The 18,274-nt window shown below is 42.9% G+C and overlaps 1 protein-coding gene across 6 annotated transcripts in view; it reads right to left on the minus strand.

The window, feature by feature from the left end:
- Nucleotides 1-611: 611 nt before the first annotated feature.
- wdr90 (WD repeat domain 90) overlaps nt 612-18,274 on the minus strand; it is a 104,614-nt gene continuing 86,951 nt past the window's right edge. For 5 of the 6 annotated variants that reach the window (XM_068056293.1, XM_068056296.1, XM_068056295.1 and 2 more), the window contains 12 exons: nt 17,504-17,660; nt 11,020-11,210; nt 8,194-8,362; nt 8,002-8,113; nt 7,581-7,752; nt 6,788-6,910; nt 6,314-6,494; nt 4,781-4,911; nt 4,411-4,554; nt 3,452-3,577; nt 2,916-3,000; nt 612-1,174 (listed from right to left, as the gene is read on the minus strand). In XM_068056293.1, the coding sequence (XP_067912394.1) occupies nt 987-1,174; nt 2,916-3,000; nt 3,452-3,577; nt 4,411-4,554; nt 4,781-4,911; nt 6,314-6,494; nt 6,788-6,910; nt 7,581-7,752; nt 8,002-8,113; nt 8,194-8,362; nt 11,020-11,210; nt 17,504-17,660 (1,779 nt within the window). In that variant the 3' untranslated portion in view covers nt 612-986. Of the gene's footprint in view, nt 1,175-2,915; nt 3,001-3,451; nt 3,578-4,410; nt 4,555-4,780; nt 4,912-6,313; nt 6,495-6,787; nt 6,911-7,575; nt 7,753-8,001; nt 8,114-8,193; nt 8,363-11,019; nt 11,211-17,503; nt 17,661-18,274 lie in introns of those variants that run through there. The other variant, XM_068056297.1, reaches the window with a different exon arrangement.

An 18,274-nucleotide genomic window follows, 5' to 3' on the forward strand; every position in this document is an offset into this window, starting at 1 on the left:
AGCTGAAAATATACCTGAGGAACTTCAGAGTTGTGAAGAACTGTGTGACTAATTGTTGCCATATATGCTGGGTGGACTGCCCAGTGAAACAGAGACCCCATCTCTGTTGTATCTGATAGTTAATATGTAATTCACCGTGATCTGTCTGTTACTTCATGTTTAATTTATGTTGGTTTTGGTTTAAGTGTTAAAGTAAAATTTATAATAAATGAAATCTTGTCTGACCCCAGTTTAGGAAACTAAACCAAAAAGTCAGTGGATTCTTTTCATTTGTTGGTGGTCTCAATGGGGATCATAACACCATAAAGGACTTCTCACCATTTTTAACAGACCAATGATTTTTTCATGTTATGGTTCAGAAGTTGAGTAAGGTCTTTAGGCTCGAACCCAGTGAACTGCACAGCAAAGACAATTTGTACCATGAACTGCACAGAACAAATGATCTGTCCTGTAGGCTTGGTAATATTTTAGAACAGAACTGTAAAAATAGAACATATATTTATTTTAAATTTGAGCAATATTTTCAGAATACAATTAAGCAGAACTGTCCATTACAAATCCTGAATCCAACACTCATAATGGAGATCAGTAAGAAAGTTTTATTTATGGAAAAGTACAAAAATCACTTGCATAATAAAAATATTAAATGATCAGAATTAGTTTACAAGTAGAATCTTGCAATAAACCATTACCTAGCCAATTAAAAAAATTTCAGTACAACTATTCATAAAATCCCCATGTGAACAATGCACCATTTAATAATGATTTTATCAATATTTTACATTACTTAATCTTTCCTCCTGCAATAGCAGATGCCTTTTACAAAGCAATCTTGCAAACTGTAAAATTGCATTGGACTTGAGCTACCATATGAGGCCACTACTGTGAAAAGAGCATATGAAATCCCAGAGAGCTTTATAAAGGGGATCTGCTATTTATGATAGCAGTGATAAAACTAATACACCATTCGTGTTTGCTGTAGGAACTTAGAGATAATGTACATGGGTGAGATTGCAATGTAGTTTCTGGACCTCCCAGACTAGCACTTCATTGTATGCAACGGACAGGAGGAATTTCCCAGATGGTGTGAATCGACTGAAGTGAACGGTATCATTATGCCCAGTGAAATCCTGGAATCTTCCACATGGGTATTGAATTAGCTTCAGAAGTCTCCCTGCACAAAATCAGAAACATGAAGGTTAACTTAAGTCTTGGATGTGAAGTAATATTTTGAACTGGAATTTGAACAGTTTGCCAACATTGGTACAGAATGCATTAAAGGCAGAGTTCAGATGCCAAATAACTTCTATCTAATGCACCAATTGTCTGCTGACATTGCAACCTCTTCTTCATTGATAAAAAAAAAAGAATCAGTCTTGAATCAATCTTAATGTCGCATTTTGGTTTAAATTCTCCATATACGAAGTGAAAGGTAGTTCTGTACCATACAGAACAGAAAGCATCAGGATTTGATCTCAGGGCTCTGCTGAATTGGATGATTCAGCCAAGGCATTACAATTGATATGTATGCCTAGTCTGGGGGAGGGAGGGGGAGGGTGGTGGGAAGAAAAAAAAATCAAAAGGTTCCCATTTCTAGTTATTAGGTTTTAGCATTTAAAATGGAAATGTAATACACGCTCCTTGTGGGACAGTGTTTCTGTTTCTTGAGGCATTTAACAGCAGAGGTGCAATCATTTACATTTCAAACCAGAAACTGGAGAGAAGATAAATTTGATAATTAGAGGTAGCAGACACTCCACAAATACAAAAGCAAAATACTGTGGATGTTGGAAATCAAACAAAAACAGAAAATACTGGAAATGCTCAGCAGGTCAGGCAGCATCTGTGGAGAGAAAAGCAGGGTTAATGTTTCAGGTCGATGGCCTTTTGCTACATTCCAAGTGGGTAATAAGTTGTAATTTTATGTATTCATGCTAATGAAGCAACTTGGCGAACAGTATTATGCGTGTTTACACACAGACCCCATGCTAACCTTTTGCTCCTTAAGGAGCATAGGAGGTTTTGTGCTTCATCTTTAAGGTTTAATTTTAACCAGGAAAGATTTGTATCATCTATGTTTAGAGTTAGCTTGCGGAAATGTTGTTTAAAGAAACTTGGAACCAGTACATGGGGCAGTGACGAAGCAGAGACAAATGTATAGAAAACTGTAAACTGGTTTGATGGGAAAGTGTCCTATGTCATAACCATCCCATGTAGATATCTAGGCCAAATGTCTACACTGATGTTAAAAACATGTTAAGTTTCTGTAATATAGCATGTATGCACAGGAAGGCAATAAAGTCTATAAAAATGTAACGCAGGATCATTACATTGCTAATGGGATTGCCAAAATGTCTTACACATGCTGATATTCAACTTAAGTAACTCTTTCTGAACTGAGCACAGGTGATGACTGTTGCTTTTCAATAATGGGATTCTTCACCACTTTTCGATTACTTCCAATACGGAGTACTTACGATGAGGGTGAATCTCCCTCTTCTGTAAAATATTTTCCTCCCTACTTCTTTCTGGTCTCCATATGCCATGAATCATGTACAGCAGAGATAAACAAACCTGAGTCTGCCAATATCATTAAGTCCAGCTGATAGGAAGTGCAGTAGGTTAACTCTGATCTGTAACAGAATTTTTCAGTAACGCAGCAGAGTTCAAATTCCCTTTCCACCATGGTGCGTTGCTGTGCCACCCTGATGTCACTTAGTAGTTATTTTTCCTGTACTTCACCTTGTGCAAGTCATTTATCCATTTTATACAAGTAATCTTGGAGAATAAGAACAAAATAATATTGTGACACACATGACTGTTCAGACAGCATGTGATTGCATGTATTTTCTGGGTAAAAAGTCACCTACAAGAACCCCAGTCCATCACAATCACAGCACAAAATTCAGTCTTACCATTGGTCCCGACAGCAATAAGCTGCCCTCCCGGAGAGAGACTCAAACTTGTAGCCCACTGAGGCAAATTTATCTTTTCAATTGTCTGCAAAGAGATACACACACAAAAAGAGACTTTTAGTTGTACAAAGGATGAGGAGACAAAACAGTTAAGATAGGCTGAACAATTTCTGGAAACCTGATCTTCGTTTCTGTTGGCATCTGATCTACATTTCCCCATCTCGATTTCTACTTCTTTCTGAGTGTTGGTTCACCTGTGCCAGGCACCACTCTCCAATCAGGAAGGTGAGTAACCTGATCCCAAGCAACTACAATTCCACATTGCAACCAATCACTGTATTGTATTGAGAGTTGATCCTCTGCCCTAAATAGTAAATTGAAAACTCACTGTGTGAAGAGGAGTAGAGGCCAGTTTACATTTTCCAACTCCTTGGTGCAGACTAGCAGTGCACAAATACTCTATACCACAAAAGACACATGTTTTTTTTTTAGAAAAAAAGAGTTTAGATAAAGATTTGTTTGTTATTGTCAGATACCTGTTTTCTATAGAGATTGTACAAGATAATCTCTGGTTTCACTCCAAATCCCACGTATACCACTATACCACTCTGACTGGGTGAGAAGGCAGCCAGGGTTGGTGGCAGGCTACTCTTGTCACATACCTGAGAGAAATAAAGAATATTTGAAATGACACAGCTCACATCAAATGATCATCTGAAACACCTTCTGTTGTTTACTGTGACCGTTCGTACACAGAAATCCTGGTTTGTCCTTATTCTTAAGGCAGGAAAAAGTACTTGCACAATATGGTCATACCATGTGGGTTCAAGCCCCATTCCAGAAACTTGAGCATATAATCTTGTCTGAAATTTCAGAACAGTGCTGTTTGGAGGCATCGTCTTTTTGATGACATGTTAAACCAAGATCCTGTCTGCCGGTCCAGATGGGCATTTAAGATCCAAAGGAGTTTTCCAGTGTTATGGCCAATGCTCATGCTTCAACCAACAACATTAAAACAGATTATTTATTTTTCATTGCTTATTTAGGGATTTTGCTGTGTGCAAATTGGCTGCCACATTTGCCTACATTACAACAATGACGACACTTTAAAAGTACTTAGTTGGATGTTAAGTGCTTTGGGACATACTGAAGATTTGAAAGATTCTTTCTTTCTCTTCATGCTTCCAACACACAACAGACCTGGCTCTAAACCAGCCACAACATGCTACCCTCCTTCACACATGCACACAGGAGAGTTGTTCTATTTTACCCTGTCACACTGCTAACTCTACACAATCCTTACACTTCCACAAAGGCAGGACCAGCTATCTTCTGTATTCACAAATACATAGATAGCATCCTACATAGCGTCCATCTCAGACTACGTCATGCCACATAGATGAAAAAAAATTACAGAATCTGGCTTTACAGGTTTGGCAAACCGATCCCAGCCTGTACTTTACCCACTCCCAAATAAAACAGAAATTAGCCTCACCTCAGGTTCAACAGGTGCTGGGAATGTCAACCAGTCAATGAGCTCACATTTGTCTTTATGCCAATCAGTAGCCCAAACACTAACACGACGATCTGAACTGACAGCCAACCACATTTCACATCCTTCAAGTCCAAATTCATCATGCTGGAAAAGAAATGCAAAATAGTCCAGTGCTCCAAGTTCAGATTCAACATCCTGTCAATTTGTTACCCATTTTTGCTGAAAGCAACATGGACGCTAGCAGCATATGATGCTCAGTGAAGTATGGTAGTTAATCCCTACCCATCCCATAAGTTTTATTTTAAACATCATTTAACTTCTTGATTTTCTTTCCAATTATTCCATAACTTTTCATTAACACCGAACTTACCTTTTTCCGCGTACATTCAATTGTAGTAATCGGAGAACCTTTATGATCACTGATGACACGAACAGTGATTCCCGTCCGAGAACTGCTCACAGCCATTAGGCCATCTTTACCTCCTGAAATGATGACCTCACCTGGGGATAAATGCAAAATATCTGACAATGTTAATACACCAGAGATCAGGGATACTCACATGGTAGTGATGGCAGGCCAGCTGATGTGCATTCTGGGCAGAAGCCCTTTCATTAGTGCTATATGCTTATGTTTTTTTTATTCGTTTGTGGGATGTGGACATCACTGGCTAGGACAGCATTTATTGCCCATCCCTAATTGCCCTTGAGGTGGTGATGAGATGCCTTCTTGAACTGCTGCAGTCTGTGGGATGTAGGTACATCAACAGTGCTGTTAGAAAGGGAGTTCCAGGATTTTGCTCCAGCAACAGTGAAGGAACGGTGATATAGTTCCAAGTCAGGATGGTGTGTGGCTTGGAGGGGAATTTGCAGGTGGTGGTGTTTCCAGGTATTCGTTGCCCTTGTCTTTCTAGGTGGTAGAGGTCGCATGTTTGGAAGGTGCTGTCGAAGGAGCCTTGGTGAGTGCTGCAGTGCATCATGAGGATGGTACATACTGCTGCCACGGTGGCTAGGAGTTCTGATGAAAGGTCACCGACCTGAATAGTTAACTCTGCTTCTCTCTCCAAAGGTGCTGCCTGACCTAGGTATTTCCAGCACTTTTTGTTTTTATCTGTCAAATTCTGCCTGATGTCACCTCACTTCTGGAGTTCAATTCTTTTGTCCATGTGTGGACCAAGGCTGTAATGAGGTCAAGAGCTGAGTGGACCTGGCGGAACCCAAACTGAGCGTCAGTAAGGAGGTTATTTCTGAGCAAGTGCCACTCGATAGCACTGTTAACGACCCCTTCCATCATTTTACTGATGATTGCGGATAGACTGATAGGGAGATAACTGGCTGGGTTGGATTTGTTCTGCATTTTGTGGACAGGACATACCTGGACAATTTCCACATTGCCGGGTAGATGCTTGGCTAGGGGTACTGCTAGTTCTGGAGCACAAGTCTTCAGTACTATTGCCGGAACATTATCAGGGCTCATAGTCTTTGCAGTATCCAATGCCTTCAGCCGTGTCTTGAAGCATGGAGTGAAGCGGATTGGCTGAAGACTGGCATCTGTGATGCTGGGGACCTCATGGAGAGGCTGAGATGGATCATCCACTTGGCACCTTTGGCTGAAGGTGCACACAAATGCTTCAGCCTTGCCTTTTGCACTGATGTGCTGGGCTCCCCCATCGTTGAGGATGGGGATATTTGTGGTGCCTTCTCCTGTTTGTTGTTTAATTGTCCACCACCGTTCACGACTGGATGTCTAGCAGCTATGTCCTTTAGGACTCGGTCAGTAGTGGTGCTAACGAGTCACTCTTGGTGATGGACATTGAGGTCCCCCACCCAGAGTGCATTCTGTGCCCTAGATCAGCATTCTATTTTGTATAGCACATGTTCTATATTAGTAGTCAGTGGAACCTACCATCCAAGGAGTACGCAATAGCATTGACTGCCACAGGGTGAGGGTGAATTTTCAATTCCATCTCGGTCTTCAAAATTCCAAAGAGACGTATTGTGCCATCACTGTATCCTGCCACTATTTGCTGCTTATCAGCACATTCCCTTGAGTTAAGTGCTGGGCTCCATGCCATGCACAAACAGCTCTGGGACAAAACAAAGAAAGTTATCAAAGTGTGAAAGCTTTCTCAAACAGTGTCAATTTTTCCATCCAGCTTAATCTCTCTAAAACCTAGTGATAAGTTCCAATGAAACAACATCCACATAAAATGCTTTAAATATCCGGCTAGTAGAATGAAGAACATTACTGTGCCCAATAAATGTTAAACATTGTTTGATGACTTAGTGTCAGTAATATTGCTGATGAAAACTCCCTTCATTATCTATGGCAAAACGAACTGTCCCTCACCCCACTTGCATTTCCCTTTGGGTAACATACCTGATTAAGAACATGAAACTGAACAACTAACTCAGTGCTGTGCATGACCCACACCCTTAAACTGCCATCTTCTGCACATGTGGCAAAGTGACTTTCATCTGGGCTAAAAATCACTTGGTTAACCTGAAGATAGGAAAGAAAATAAATTGGTCAAACTGCTCAACTATCAGCTTATTTACACTTATGAGAGCAACATCAGAATTCTACTGAAAGGCTTTTGCTGAAATTCCTCATTTACATTGGCCTCAAATGAGAGATTCTGAAGTGTGATGACACAGGAGGCACTGCGTATGCATTAGACACAAACAGCGTGATGCACTGCAAAGTCCAGTGTATGAATTAAAAGGGGTCATTCTGCACTTTTTGTTTTAAAGAACTAATTTTATCAATGCTCTTTTATTTATTTTGGAGTGTATTAATTCCCTCCTTTGGTCCAGAGTTTTGGTAATGCTCCGAGTTAGCCAGTGCAAATCTATTCTGAAGTTAACTTTCCCTACGCCAAGGGTTATCTTTCATCCATAATAATTTTTTTTTAAACTGATGTAATAATTCTAGCATATTATCCTTCATCGCCTGCTTCCCAGAGAAAAGGTAGATCGCCTGATCTGACTGTTAACAAAGCAATCCTCTAATTCCCCTCCCATTGCAGGGAGGGCCCAGAGCTTCCATTCAATGCAGCTCTAAAGGAAAAGAGCAGGGCACTCATTGAACTTTCACTTATCTGTTGAGTATTATTAGTTGCAGCTATGCAATGCATGCTTACCTTTTAAAAACAATTTGGAAGTTACCTAACCTTGTTCCTGTGGCCGCTGATCAGACGGATACTGGTATTTTCAGACCAGTTTATATACCATAGAGTCCCTGTTGTGGTTCCCACAATACCCATGTCCATGATATCATCAAAGACTGCACTAACTATTGTACCATCCAGAATCATTTCATGTTCCAGGAGCACCGAACTTGACCTGAAAGGAAAATCAGAACCGTCAATATAGATAGATTGTTACATACCACAGATAAAATACATCTAGACAAGACATCACATTATGAAACCGGAACAGACACATTTAAGTAGAATCCTATTCCATATAAATACAGCCTTCTGAAAATGTACACGGTTTAATCTTTCCTAACATTAAATAATAACTTAGACCAAGCGCTCCAGTCCAGTACACCAATCGATACAGCAATAGGTCCCATTACAGCAGCTTCACCTTGCTCCTGTGCCCTCAAGTCTCATCTCCTGCACTGCAGCGACTGCCCATAGCCTGATTTTCTTTGTGTTACTGCCAGTCATCAGGCGATGTCCTCGACATTGCAAAATTCCTGTAACAGAAGAATTGTACAGTGCATAACACTATATCATAGTGCATTAGGAGCTGTGCCATATTGTATTTATTACTTACCAATCTCCCCCTCATCTGCATCCCAAGTCATGAAACACCTATTGTGCTGGGTGTCCCATGCACAGATCTTTCCTGTGTTGGTAGCAGTATAAAGAACTGAATCACTGTTATAGCACAATGCAGTGAGCTCATCAGCACCCACCTCATCTGGGATTGAGACTCTGTGAACCTATAACAAAATCACGTATAACATTCAAAATTATTAAATCACAATCAAAACTTCTCCGACTCAAAAAGAACTGATTGGATAGTACTGGATACAGAATGGGAAGCTATGTTTAATAGATATGAACCAGCAATGAGCTATTATCTCAAGTTACTAGGCTCCATTTAAGATCTTCCAAAAGCTGGTTACAAAACAGCACTAATGCAAGTCAAATGCCCTTCTTCTTAGTATTTTGGGCTATATGTTTTCTAACTTAAAAAATAATTGTCTCATCAGGAAAATAAATTCAGTATTCCTATACTGATCTCTGGTTTTACCTGGTAAAATATTCCATGCCCTCGCATTGTAGTACACAGCAATATCTGATCTGCTAATCATCTTGTTTTAATACATTGTAGTTATTGAACAGAATAAATTAACAAAGTTACTCCTGACAACGCAGCCAAGCGCCAACGTCAGTGTGCTCCCAGCTGCGCACATGCACAGAACGGTTTCTTCCTGCCAGTGTGGTGCTGTGCATGCGCAGCCTACGTCATCACCAGGCTTGCCAGGAATAATTTGCGCATGCGCTCTAAAACGTCATCACGTGCTGGAACGGGTCCGCTTACTCCCCGCCACCTTCCCTCAGCCACTTGCTCCTGGCCTCGCTGCTTCCCCCCTTGGCCACTTGCTCCCGCCCTCACCCTTCTGCCCCATAGCCATCTGCTGAAGGCTCGTCGCCTCCTCTTTCAGCCAATTGCTCCCTGCCGCGCCACCCGAAGCAGCGGCTGAGGGCGGGGAACGAGCCGCTGATTGCAGCAAGGCGGGGAGCGTGCGGCCGAGGGTGACAGGGCGACACAGAAGCCAGTGGCCAAGAAGACAGAAGCGGCAAGGTCTGGAGCAAGCAGCCTTGGGGGGGGAGGGGGGGGTGGGAAGCAGGGAGGGTGAGAGGGATTAGCTGACGGAAGGCAGCGGCAATGCGGGGAGCAAGTGGCTGAAGGAGGATAAGTGGCGAGCAGACAGGCGCGGGAGCAAGCGGTGAAGAGAAGAGCAATAGCTTCTATCTGAATTCTAGCCCAGAATCCATTTGCACTGCTGTCATTGTGCAAGAGAATAAACCACATGAATCTATTTCCAAAACTATTCCAATAGAATAATAGGCATTATACAAAGAGCGAATTGAAAAATGCCTTACAGTGAGATTATTTAGTTCTGTACTAGCACAGGTACTGTTGGGTGTGGGATGGAGGCGGCATTGCAGCCACTGTGGGGATTTGGGTTTAAGGCTGCATTTGCTTTTTGTGACAAATTGAGCAGCGCCATCTTTATTACTGGCAGCTGCTGAGACGTTGCAGACAGTGATGTTTGAGTGGATGAGGCTGCATTTGCACTTGTGCCAGTACTGCGTCAGCAAACACAGCCATAAATTTAACTGCAAGAAGCCAGTAAATATTGCTGTCTCTCCCTGTGTTGCGATTAAAAATCGAAGGGATCGTTAACACTGCAATTTCACACATGGAGCACTTTATTTTTTTAAAAGGAAAACCAGGAATTATTCCATTTATATTAGTACATAATACACTTTAAGGGCTTACTAAAGTTTAAACTTTAAGGCTGCATGAATAGGCCTAATTTTCAGATTTCTATGCAAATGCCATTTGCGTGCTTACCCTTTGTGCAAACCTTATTTTCTGCATCCATAGGCCAGGCATCAAGAACAAAAGACAATTATTTCTGAGCAGCAGCAGCACTTTGCAGAATTGGGACTGGGGCAAGAATTTTAAAGACGCAGAAGCAGGGAAGACCTCAAAAGTAAGGAGGGCAGGAAGAACTAAAGATGACAGGAAGAAAAGAGTATGCAGTACATGTATTACAGTGCTGGCATGCTTAAAACATGGTTATAATCTGAAATGTACGAAAGCAAAATATTTAAAATGCAGCAAACAAGATTATAATTACATGCAACATCTGATGGGATAATGAACTAAGTTGACCAAATAAACCTTCAGTCTGTGTGGAGGTAGCTGAACTCAGGGTGGTGTGGCTCATAAACATTCGTCTCAGTATTCTCGGACGAGGAATGGACACCCTCATTCCTGAATGGAATCCACTAACCTTTACTGGAAAGTGAGAGAGAGAGTGTGTGAGTGTGAGTGTGTGTGTGTGTGTGTGTGTGTGTGTGTGTGTGTGTGTGTGTGTGCGCGCAGCACATCAGGTAAGGACTGGGCTTAGCTGTGATGCATCCATTGTTGAATACCCTTCTGATGTTTGCTGCTTAAGTTCACAAATGAAGAATAGCTTAAGTAACAGGAGGAATGCTAGCCTAAAAAGAACTATACTCTAACAAAGTCACTGTCTTTAGCAGAAGGAAGGGAAAAGTAGGTTCCCAGAAAACAGAAGACTGGGAGCTCAGCTACAAATATAGTTTCTGATTTCTTTTGGGTCATAATCAACGAGACAGATGGAGGAGTTTTTGGCAAGTTAGTCATCTCATGCTGTTCTTATACATACATCATGATTATAAAGCTGCATCAAAGCCTTAAATTAGATGTCCTCCCAGTCAACAGAAGACATGTGGTATGGGGCAACTTAAAAAGAATGTTCAAAATACTCGAAGTAAGAACAAGTCCATAGTAAACACTTTAGTTTCAAGAAATACATTCTAGTATGCAAAAACTGACCTTGAGTTGTACTTCATTACCAGTCTGCTCTACCAGCCAAAAATGCACTGCTCCAACCCCAACGCAGGCAAACTCACTGACAGCAGTTGGGTCAAATGCTAAATCATGGACAGGATCAGATACTTTTGTTGTTGCTAACAGCTCGTAATTCCTGGTATTCCATAAAGCAATTGTGAGATCCCTATAATCTCCTGGAAAGAATTAGATCAAGCAACATTAGCAACCTGCAACACTACATCTAATTTGAACTTTGAAGAATGCAGTAGCATTTCTGTATCCAAAATAAATTAAAAGTTACAACAGAAATACCTTTTAGGCTGATTGTGGGACAAATTGAAATTGATTTTAGCTTGTCTCAGTGATACATGGTAAGAGCTACTGAATAAAGAATGACGGCAGTATACATTTACTATCAATATAAAATGGATGTACAGCGCAGTTGTCATTACAATGGTCCATTAATACAATCACCTGGTTTACAGCTCTGCCTTTATGCTATGCTACTCAGTACGGTATCAACTGGAGCACTGTACACAGTCCCATACCATTCATGGTTTGGCGCTGCAAATAATGCTTCAACAGCTTTGGGCGGCACAGTGGCGCAGTGGTTAGCACCGCAGCCTCACAGCTCCAGCGACCCGGGTTCAATTCTGGGTACTGCCTGCGTGGAGTTTGCAAGTTCTCCCTGTGTCTGCGTGGGTTTCCTCTGGGTGCTCCGGTTTCCTCCCACATGCCAAAGACTTGCAGGTTGATAGGTAAATTGGCCATTATAAATTGCCCCTAGTATAGGTAGGTGGTAGGGAAATATAGGGACAGGTGGGGATGTGGTAGGAATATGGAATTAGTGTAGGATTAGTATAAATGAGTGGCTGATGGTCGGCACAGACTCGGTGGGCCGAAGGGCCTGTTTCAGTGCTGTATCTCTAAATAAATAAATAAAAAGTTTGTTCCTGCTTGAAATCTGGTTTTTAAAAAATCTGATGTCTCATCTTGTTTAATATCTCTATTTCCAGGGACTTAAAATGAGAACAATCACCTGAAACACGGTTGGGGGGGTTTAAACCAGCAAAATGGGCAGATTTTTGTTGGGCAAGAGGTTAAAGTGTTAAAATCTCATTACTGATCGCAACCCAGCCACTTCGGGTTTTAACAGAGGCGGGATGGGAGGTGGGTTGGTAATTTAGTTATAATGAAGCTGTGTCTCATACTTACTCATCATTTTAAATGTAACCCAGGCTGGCTGCATTTCCGGGTCTCATGAAACCCAGCAGCTCCAGGAAGACAAGGACTGCTGGATCCAGAAGGCAAGTACCTTTCCTCACCTACCTCCCGCTATCAGACAACACCCCCCCAATACTCCTGAGGCCTCCGATCACTACCCCTCCCCCCCACCCACACCACCAAAACATCCAACAGCTGCTGCCCCTCTGCCCCCATGACTGCCTTGCTCACTGATGCCTCAGGCCTCATCTACCCTGCCACCCCCGCCCCCAAACCCTCACCCCCACCCCCACTAGCGTTGGGGATCAAACCTACATAGTCCTGCGGCCTCTTCTCCAGCGTTCCCCACCTGACTGGTAACAAAAGCTGTCAATCAGCTGGACTTCCAGGCGGGGAACCTGTCGGTGACATTAAATGCATGCTGTGGATTCAAAACTTCAGGGTATTGCTCTGGGGACAGAGGTTCGAATCCCACCACGGCAGAAGGTGGAATTTGAATACAATTAACAAAATAAAATCTGGAATTAAAAGCTAGTCTAACGATGGCTGAGAAAGCATTGTCAATTGTCGTAAAATAAAATCCATCTGGCTCACTAATGTCTTTCAGGGAAGGAAATCTGCCGCCCTTACCTGGTCTGGCCTATATGTGACTCCAGACCCACAGCAATGTGGTCGTCTCTTACATGCCCTCTGAAATGGCCTAGCAAGCCACTCAGTTGTATCAAACCGCTACAAAGTCGATAAGGAATGAAACTGGACAGACCAGCCGGCATTGACCCAGGCACCGGAAATGACAATGGCAAACCCAGCCCTGACTGTCGACCCTGCAAAGTCCTCCTTGCTAACATCTGGGGGCTTGTACCAAAGTTGGGAGAGCTATCCCACAGATTGGTCAAGCAACAGCCTGACAGGCATACTCACCGAATCATACCTTACAATGTCCCAGACACCGCCATCACCATCCCCAGGTATGTCCTGTCCCACTGGCAGGACAGACCCAGCAGAGGTGGCTGCACAGTGGTATACAGTTGGGAGGGAGTTGCCCTGGCAGTCAACATGTCCTCAACATCGACTCCGGATCCCATGAAGTCTCGGCATCAGGTCAAACATGGGCAAGGAAACCTCCTGCTGATTACCACCTTCTGTGACCACCACCCTCAGCTGATGAATCAGTACTTCTGTATGTTGAGCACCACTTGGAGGAAGCACTGAGGGTGGCAAGGGGGCAGAATGTACTCTGGGTGGGGGACTGCAATGTCCATCACCAAGAGTGGCTCAGTAGCACCACTACTGACCGAGCTGGCCGAGTCCTGAAGGACAAAGCTGCTAGACTGGGTATGCAGCAGGTGGTGAGGGAACCAACAAGAGGGAAAAACCTACTTGACCTCGTCCTCACGAATCAGCCTGCTGCAGATGCATCTGTCCATGACAGTATTGGTAAAAGTGACCACTGCACAGTCCTTGTGGAGACAAAGTCCCGTCTTCACACTGACTATACCCTCCATCGCATTGTGTAGCACTACCACCATGCTAAGTGGGATAGATTTCGAACTGATCTAGCAATGCAAAACTGGGCATCCATGAGGCGCAGTGGGCCAACAGCAGCAGCAGAATTGTATTCAGCCACAATCTGTAACCTCATGGCCTGGCATATCCCCCACTCTATCATTACCATCAAGGCAGGGTACCAACTCTGATTCAATGAGGAGTACAGGAGGGCATGCCAGGAGCAGCACCAGGCATACCTAAAAATGAGGTGTCAACCTGGTGAAACTATAACCCAGAACTACTTGCGTGCCAAACAGCGTAAGCAGCATGCGTTAGACAGAGCTAAGCAATCCCACAACCAATGGATCAGATCTAAGCTCTGCAGTCTTGCCACATCCAGTCATGAATGATGGTGGACAACTAAACAACTAACTGGAGGAGGTGGATCCACAAATATCCCCATCCTCAATGATGGGGGAGCCCAGCATATCGGTGCAAAAGATAAGGCTGAAGCATTTGCAACAATCTTCAGCCAGAAGTGCCGAGTGTATGATCCATCTCGGCCTCCTCCTGAAGTCCCCAGCATCACAGATGCCATACTTAGGCCAATTCGATTTACTCCACGATATCGAGAAACGACTGAAGGCATTGGATACTGCAAAGGCTATGGGCCCTGACAATATTCCAGCAATAGTACTGAGGACCTGTGTTCCAGAACTTGCCAGGCCCCTAGCCAAGCTATTCCAGTACAGCTACAACACTGGCATCTACCTGGCATGTGGAAAATTGCTCAGATACGTTCTGTACACAAAAAACAGAAAAAATCCAACCCGGCCAATCAACGCCCCATCAGTCTACTCTTGATCATCAGTAAAGTGATGAAGGTGTCATTGACAGTGCTATCAAGCGCATTTCCTTAGCAAGAACCTGCTCAGTTTGGGTTTCGCCAGAGCCACTCAGCTCCTGACCTCATTACAGCCTTGGTTCAAACATGGACAGAAGAGGCGAGAGTGACTGCCCTTGACCGAGTATGACATCACGAAGCCCAAGCAAAACTGGAGTCAATGCGAATCAAGGAGAAAACTCTCCGCTGGTTGGAGTCGTACCTAGCGCAAAGGAAAATGGTTGTGGCTGTTGGAGGTCAATCATCTGAGCTCCAGGACATCACTGCAGGAGTTCCTCAAGGTATTGTCCCGGGCCCAACAATCTTCAGTTGCTGCAACAATGACCTTCCTTTGATCATAAGGTCAGAAGTGGGGATGTGTGCTTATGATCGCACAATGTTGAGCACCATTCGTGACTCCTCAGATACTGAAGCAGTCAGTGTAGAAATGCAGCAAGACCTGTACAATATCCAGGCTTGGGCTGATAAGTGGCAAGTAACATTTGAGTCACACAAGTTCCAGGCAATGACCATCTCCAACAAGAGAGAATCTAACCATCCCTGCTTGACATTCAACGGCATTACGATCGCTGAATTCCCCACTCAGTTCCGAAGAAGGGTCACTGACCCAAAACGTTAACTCTTCCTCTCTTTCCACAGATGCTGCCAGACCTGCTGAGTGGTTCCAGCATTTCTTGTTTTTATTTCAGATTTCCAGCATCCGCAGTATTTTGCTTTTATTTTAGTAGGTAATTGTTGCCGGACGTTTTAGTGGAGGCTGTTTCCAGTGGCGTCCCGCAGGACTCAGTACTGGGTCCCCTGCTTTTTGTGGTATATATTAAGGATTTGGACATAAATGTAGGGGGCATGATCAAGAAGTTTGCAGACGACACAAAGATTGGCCATGTGGTAGATAGCGAGGAGGACAGCTGTAGGCTGCAGGAAGATATTGATGGTCTGGTCAGATGGGCAGAAAAGTGGCAAATGGAATTCAACCTGGAGAAGTATGAGGTGATGCATTTGGGGAGGTCAAACAAGGCAAAGGAATACACGATTAATGGGAAAATACTAAAGTGTAGAGGAAGTGAGGGACCTTGGAGTGAATGTCCACAGATCCTTGAAGGTAGGACAGGTCGATAAGGTGGTTAAGAAGGCATATGGAATCCTTTCCTTTATTAGCCAAGGTATCGAATATAAGAGCAGGGAGGGTAGGCTGGAACTGTATAAATCATTGGTTAGGCTGCAACTTAAGTACTGTGTGCAGTTCTGGTCACCTCATTACAGAAAGGATGTAATTGCATTAGAGAGGGTACAGAGGAGATTTACGAGGAAGTTGCCAGGACTGGAAAAATGCAGCTATGAGGCAAGATTGGATAGGCTGGGGTTATTCTCCTAGGAACAGAGAAGACTGAGGGGAGATCTGATTGAAATGTACAAAATTTTAAGGGCCTGGATTGAGTGGAGGGGAAGGGTTTATTTACCTTAGCAGAGAGGTCAGTGACGAGGGGGCACAGATTTAAAGTGATTGGTATAAAAATTAGAGGGGAGATGAGGAAAAGCTTTTTGACCAGAGGGTGGTGGAGGTCTGGAATTCACTGCCTGAAAGGATAGTTGAGGCAGAGAACCTCAACTCGTTCAAAAGCAGTCTGGATATGCACCTCAAGTGCTGTAATCTGCAGGGCTATGGATCAAATGCCGGAAGATGGGATTGGAACAGGTGGATCGTTTTTCAGATGGCACAGACACGATGGGCCAAATGGTCTCTTTCTGTACCTTAAACTTCCTATGATTCTATAGACAGCACCTTCCAAACCCGTGACCTCTGCCACCTAGAAAGCCAATGCCAGCAGATGCATGGGAAAACCACCACCTGCAAGTTCCCTTCCAAGCCACACACCATCCTGACTTGAAACTATATCACCTTTCCTTCACTGTCAATGCGTCAAAATCCTGGAACTCTCTTCCTAACAGCATTGTGGGTGTACCTACCCCACATGGACTGCAGCGGTTCAAGAAGGCAGCTCACCACCACATTCTCAACGGCAATTAGGGATTGACAACAAATACTGGCCTAGCCAGTGACGCCCGCATCCCATGAATGAATAAAAAAAAAAGATAACGTTTTAGCTCATTTGATCTCATTCTGCCAGAAAACCAATTCGCCATTTTAGCATCCAGCTATTTCTGAAGGTGCTATTTATATATAAATACTTTTATAGTTGAATAATGGGAAAGTGATATCTGTTCACCAGATCCCTTAAACTGACTGCTTATTTATAGACCCACTAAAGTATGAAAGAAGGAGGGAGCAAAACAGTAACCAGACACAAAAATTAGTCCAATGTTTTGATAGTTCCTAATCAACTCAATTTTGAAAAATATTGAAAAATAAAAATTACTTCCAAGTATGCTTAAAAAATCCAAATGTACTTAGCCTTGATCTGGCCATTAAGAGTTGGATAAAGGTGATGTGGAAAGTGCATGGCCTAAGCTGGTTGGTTCTTCCTAACAATGTAGCTGAAATAATGAATGTATAATTTCTGTCCTATAACTTTTGTGACCTAGACTGTTGAATGACTAATGAGTTGTGTCATTAACAAATGCATTTTTGATTTGCTGAACAAATCTATCCCTGTTGCACATGCAAATGGAACCTAGCAGCCTCAAATCATGCCCATTAAAAAAAATCAAATACCTAATGCCACGGTGGGAGAAGATACTTCGTAAAATATGTCAAAATCTGCTGAAGCATTTTGATGTTATTGTAGTGATCATTAATTAAATACAGCTATAACATGAATCGCTCCACTTCTACAATTTGATTAAATTTTGTAAAGATACAATATCAGAAACAAAACTGTCCCAAGTGCAAAGTAGTGCATCTGAACCTACCAGCAGACATCAGGAGCTGGTCGTCTCTGGAGTAGGCCATAGCTTGTATCTCCGTCGTGTGTTGAAAGAGTACTTTCTTACGACAGCCACCTGTCACATTCCAAATAAAGATACAACAGCCAGTCTTATCCCGACTTCCTGAAGCTGAGGCAAGATCCTTCCAGACAGAATAAACACCAATAATTATTATAAGGCAAATCCACACATTTGTGCTAAGGAATGAAATCATTCGCTGAAGGAATCCTCAACTACCATAATTTCACAGAACCCCCTCCAAAAAAACTCCGCTGAACTCAAAGCTGAAGAAATGTGAACAAAACATGAAAACTTCTACAAAAGTTCATTTCCCTTTGTGCTGGTGGGGGCAAAATATAAGAGATTTATTCCTACCTTTGTCTATTGTTCTTCCTCTAGGCAGGTCATCTCATATGTTTCTTTGCTTTGCTCTTCAAAGTTGAAGAGATAATGAAAACAGCATGGCTTGGGCCTGTCTGTAACTTATCTTTATGAAGACTAAGTTTTGAAGGGTCACAAACTGCCCATTCACAGCATCTGATTAAATTAATGGGCTCCTAGGAGACCTTGGTGCAGTAGGCCCCAAAAGGACTGATTACTTATAACAGATGGTGGGTGTGCTTTTTTTAAAACTTTGACGTAAAGAAAAGAAAAAGACATTGCAAAACTAAAAATAACATACTAGCTTTTCTTCTTCCCTCCCCCAAACAGATTTACCTGCGTACAGAGAGATTTTTACGCATCATATACATATAT

This window comes from Heterodontus francisci, chromosome 24 (genome assembly GCF_036365525.1).
Source record: "Heterodontus francisci isolate sHetFra1 chromosome 24, sHetFra1.hap1, whole genome shotgun sequence".
In the NCBI taxonomy this organism is placed as follows: Eukaryota; Metazoa; Chordata; class Chondrichthyes; order Heterodontiformes; family Heterodontidae; genus Heterodontus; species Heterodontus francisci.